At 24.9% G+C, this 3444-nt stretch overlaps 1 protein-coding gene across 1 annotated transcript, besides 1 other annotated feature; it reads left to right on the top strand.

The window, feature by feature from the left end:
• Positions 1-675: 675 nt before the first annotated feature.
• Positions 676-1746, top strand: PVX_061690 (hypothetical protein; the record flags this gene model as incomplete). Its single annotated transcript, XM_001612434.1, has 4 exons — positions 676-780; positions 876-967; positions 1001-1445; positions 1567-1746. 4 exons carry the CDS (start codon positions 676-678, stop codon positions 1744-1746), a joined length of 822 nt encoding a protein of 273 aa, XP_001612484.1.
• Positions 1747-3328: 1582 nt separating this feature from the next.
• Positions 3329-3357: a microsatellite.
• Positions 3358-3444: the final 87 nt, after the last annotated feature.

The following is a 3444-nucleotide window of genomic DNA, read 5'->3' as shown; positions in this document are numbered from 1 at the left end:
TTTTATTCACATATATTATGTTTATGTAGAATAAGTAATTCCTAATAATTAACTCTAAATTAGTTAATTGCTTATGATATAATGGGTAGAAGAATATTAGCAAATATACTTTTCTTAAATGTTGAAAATGCATTTCTAACATGTATAATTAACTTATTCAAGATATTTAATTTTTATTTTTTATTATTCAATATATTACATATTTATATTAACGATGCCTATTTATACATAATAACATTTTAATTCGCTTATATTTTTTAAATGTGTCAATGTAATGCTTTGTTAATGCCCGATTTTCTTCCTAATTACGATTATATCTTTTAGTATAATTGGCATGGAAAATTATTTTGAATTAGAAAATATTATTCTAGATGGCATCCTATGTAATGTTCATCATCATGTTCGTAATATTGTTTATATGATTCTGGTGCATAATCGTATATTTCATTGTTCTCTTCATTTGGATTAGTTATATTGTTTTTGTTCCACCAAAATCTTATGTGTAGAAGTTTTCCTAATGGTGTAAATATGTATATAAAAAAAAATTTATAAAATATATGTAACATATTAATTTATTTTTTACGGCAATATAATAGAAATATTTTATAGATAAGTGTATCCAATTGATATATATTAATAATAATTGTTTTCAATTTATGTAGAATCCCATAATTCATGAAAGTCACAACTGCTGCCAGAATCACATTACCGGAAGTTGTTATTTTGTTGGATCTGTCACGTGATAACTATGAAGAACAAGGAGTATACACTGCATTTGATGTGTACCACGATTAAAGATTTCAACATGGATGTTGTTCCACTTGTTCCTTAACTAAATATTTTGCCACAGTCTTTAATTTTTCTATTTTTTGGAGACAAATAAGCTTATACCTTTATTAAATAATTGTAAAGATGAAGGATCTAAATGGAGTAGCAAATCAAATATTGGATCATTGCTTTTTGGTTGGTGAGGTTGGTTATCTGCACCATCCTAATGTAGTAGGAATGCCCCTGTTGCGGGGGTTGTAAAGGCTGCTGGTGTAGGAGGTGATAAAGGAGCACAAGGACCTTCCAAAAGCTTAGCAGGTTCAGCAGTTTCACAAGGTTTAACACGGTCAACCAGTGCACGCGTTTCAGAAAGTGCCGTAACTCCAGCAAAAGCACGTGATAGTGGAACAGGTGGAGCAGCATTACCTAGACCTGTAGCGAACTTAAATACCAAAGAAGTGTTGAGTCAAGCATCAAAAGAGATCCCTGGTAAAGGTGCTCTTGCCGTGCCATCATACACTTCAGGCATTAGAACAGATACAGTACCTGTACCCATTGTTGATTCTTCTGGTCCTTCGGAGGGTGTATCTGATAAGGTGGACTCAAACTTTTATCGTAACATCATCATGGCTGCTGCAATACTTGGAACGATATTCTTCCTTTTCTATTACAACATGGTAATCGCGCAATCGATTTTGTGAAGTATGAATGTTATGTTAAGATATACATTTTAAATTACTTTTGAATGTATAGTTACACAGTACATTTTTACCCTTTTATTTTTCATTTATGAGTTAGTCTTCTGGTCTAAAATCAAGATTTCCCAAAAGAAAACGAAAGAAAAAAATATTTGAGCATAATTACTATGAAGAGTATGAAAAAGAGTTAGCGAAGTATGAATCAGATAATGAGTCTTTAGATTCTCAATCGGATCGGTATTATTTGAATTATCAGCCTGAACGAGACTATGACTACTAATTAGGTGTATAAGGAAAAAACTATTATAATAAGCATTTTAATAGGGAAATATAATGAAATGATTTTTGTAGTTATTATTATAGGAAATAATGGAAAAAAAATAACAATGAAATACAATGTAATTACGCTAGTACTTATATATTTAAAAAATCATCTATATGTATTGCTTTTGATAATATTAAGGAAAATAATGTATTATGGGAATAATTAAAACATTAAATATAATTCGACAATATAAATTACATAAATAATCTGAAGTAGGATATTATTTGAATATATATAAAGTTAAACAGCTTGAGAATAAGTGAAATTATATTAAATAGGAATATGTTATGCTGAGGAACAATTATATTATTTAATAAGGTTTAGAAATATATAAAATTTGAAAACGATGTTTTATGCGATTTAAAGTGATGTTTTAGTAAAAAATTTTAGTGAAACTGGTTGAAAGATAATAAGATGATTGCAGAAATGACTTATTATCACCTATATGTATATTTATAGTTAACATTATACACTATAAAATTCAAGTGTATAGTTTATATATATTATATTATACAAGATATATGTAAATTATGCATTAATATTTTTTTTTTGTTTTCATTTTATTTGGTCATTTTTAATCTAATAATATATCATAATTAAAATTAAATATTTGTTATAAAAAAAATATTTTTTTGGTGTAAATATTTCGGCAATTTGTCAAATTAATTATTTGTTGTTTACTACATATAAAATATATGTCTTTTTATTATATTAAAACATGTGCTATTATATTAAACATATTTTACGCATGCTAAAACATGATAGATACTCATCTTATGATTTAATTTAAAAAAAGAATAAATCCGTTTATATTATAGCTAATGATATATATGCTATGTACATTAATTTTAGATATAAAATATGTCTATAATTAATATAACTAGAAATAAGTTTAAGTAAAATATCGAATACCTCATATTAATAAAGGGTAAAACACATGAGGATATGTATTAAAAATAAAAACATTTGGATATCCATTACATTGTAATTATAAATAGGAACTAAATCGTGCACATCAGTACTTCCCCCTATACGTACTATTTTCGTGCGTGTGTATTATAAAAATTTATCAATCCCATTTAATAAAGGATCTAATTTATATTATGTATTCATTTATGTTAAACGTCTTGAAAACCTTTCCCATTATATATATTTTTATAAGGAAAATTAAAATTTTTAAGTTATTTTTTTAAATAATTAGGCGTATGATTCGCATAAAATTATAATTACTTAATCCTTTTTTTTTATAACACAATATYTTTCCTTCAAAAAAACTAAGGGCAAAATAAATGCTGAAAATCATGTTTAAAAAATTCAGCAGTATATTTTTTCCATTTGTGTAGCATTAATATAAATGTTAATAAAAAATTATAAATGACATTATTATATAAAAAAAAAAAAAGTTGAATTTTCACGCATTTATTATATTATGAAAATACATAATGATAAAAAATTTGCGCTATTCTTATTCATTAAAGAAAAAAAATTAAATTTGGTAAAACAGGAATACGAAAATAATTTATTTCATTGTAAAAGAATATATATATATATATATATATATATATAAAATGAAGGAGTATGTATAACAAAAAAAGCTTAAAATATATTTTAATAAAATAAAAATTTCAGGCTTGTTAAAATTTTAATATATAA

The sequence above is a fragment of the Plasmodium vivax genome, genomic scaffold (genome assembly GCF_000002415.2).
Source record: "Plasmodium vivax scf_6609 genomic scaffold, whole genome shotgun sequence".
Classification (NCBI taxonomy): domain Eukaryota; phylum Apicomplexa; class Aconoidasida; order Haemosporida; family Plasmodiidae; genus Plasmodium; species Plasmodium vivax.
This window is presented reverse-complemented; position numbering and strand designations above follow the sequence as displayed.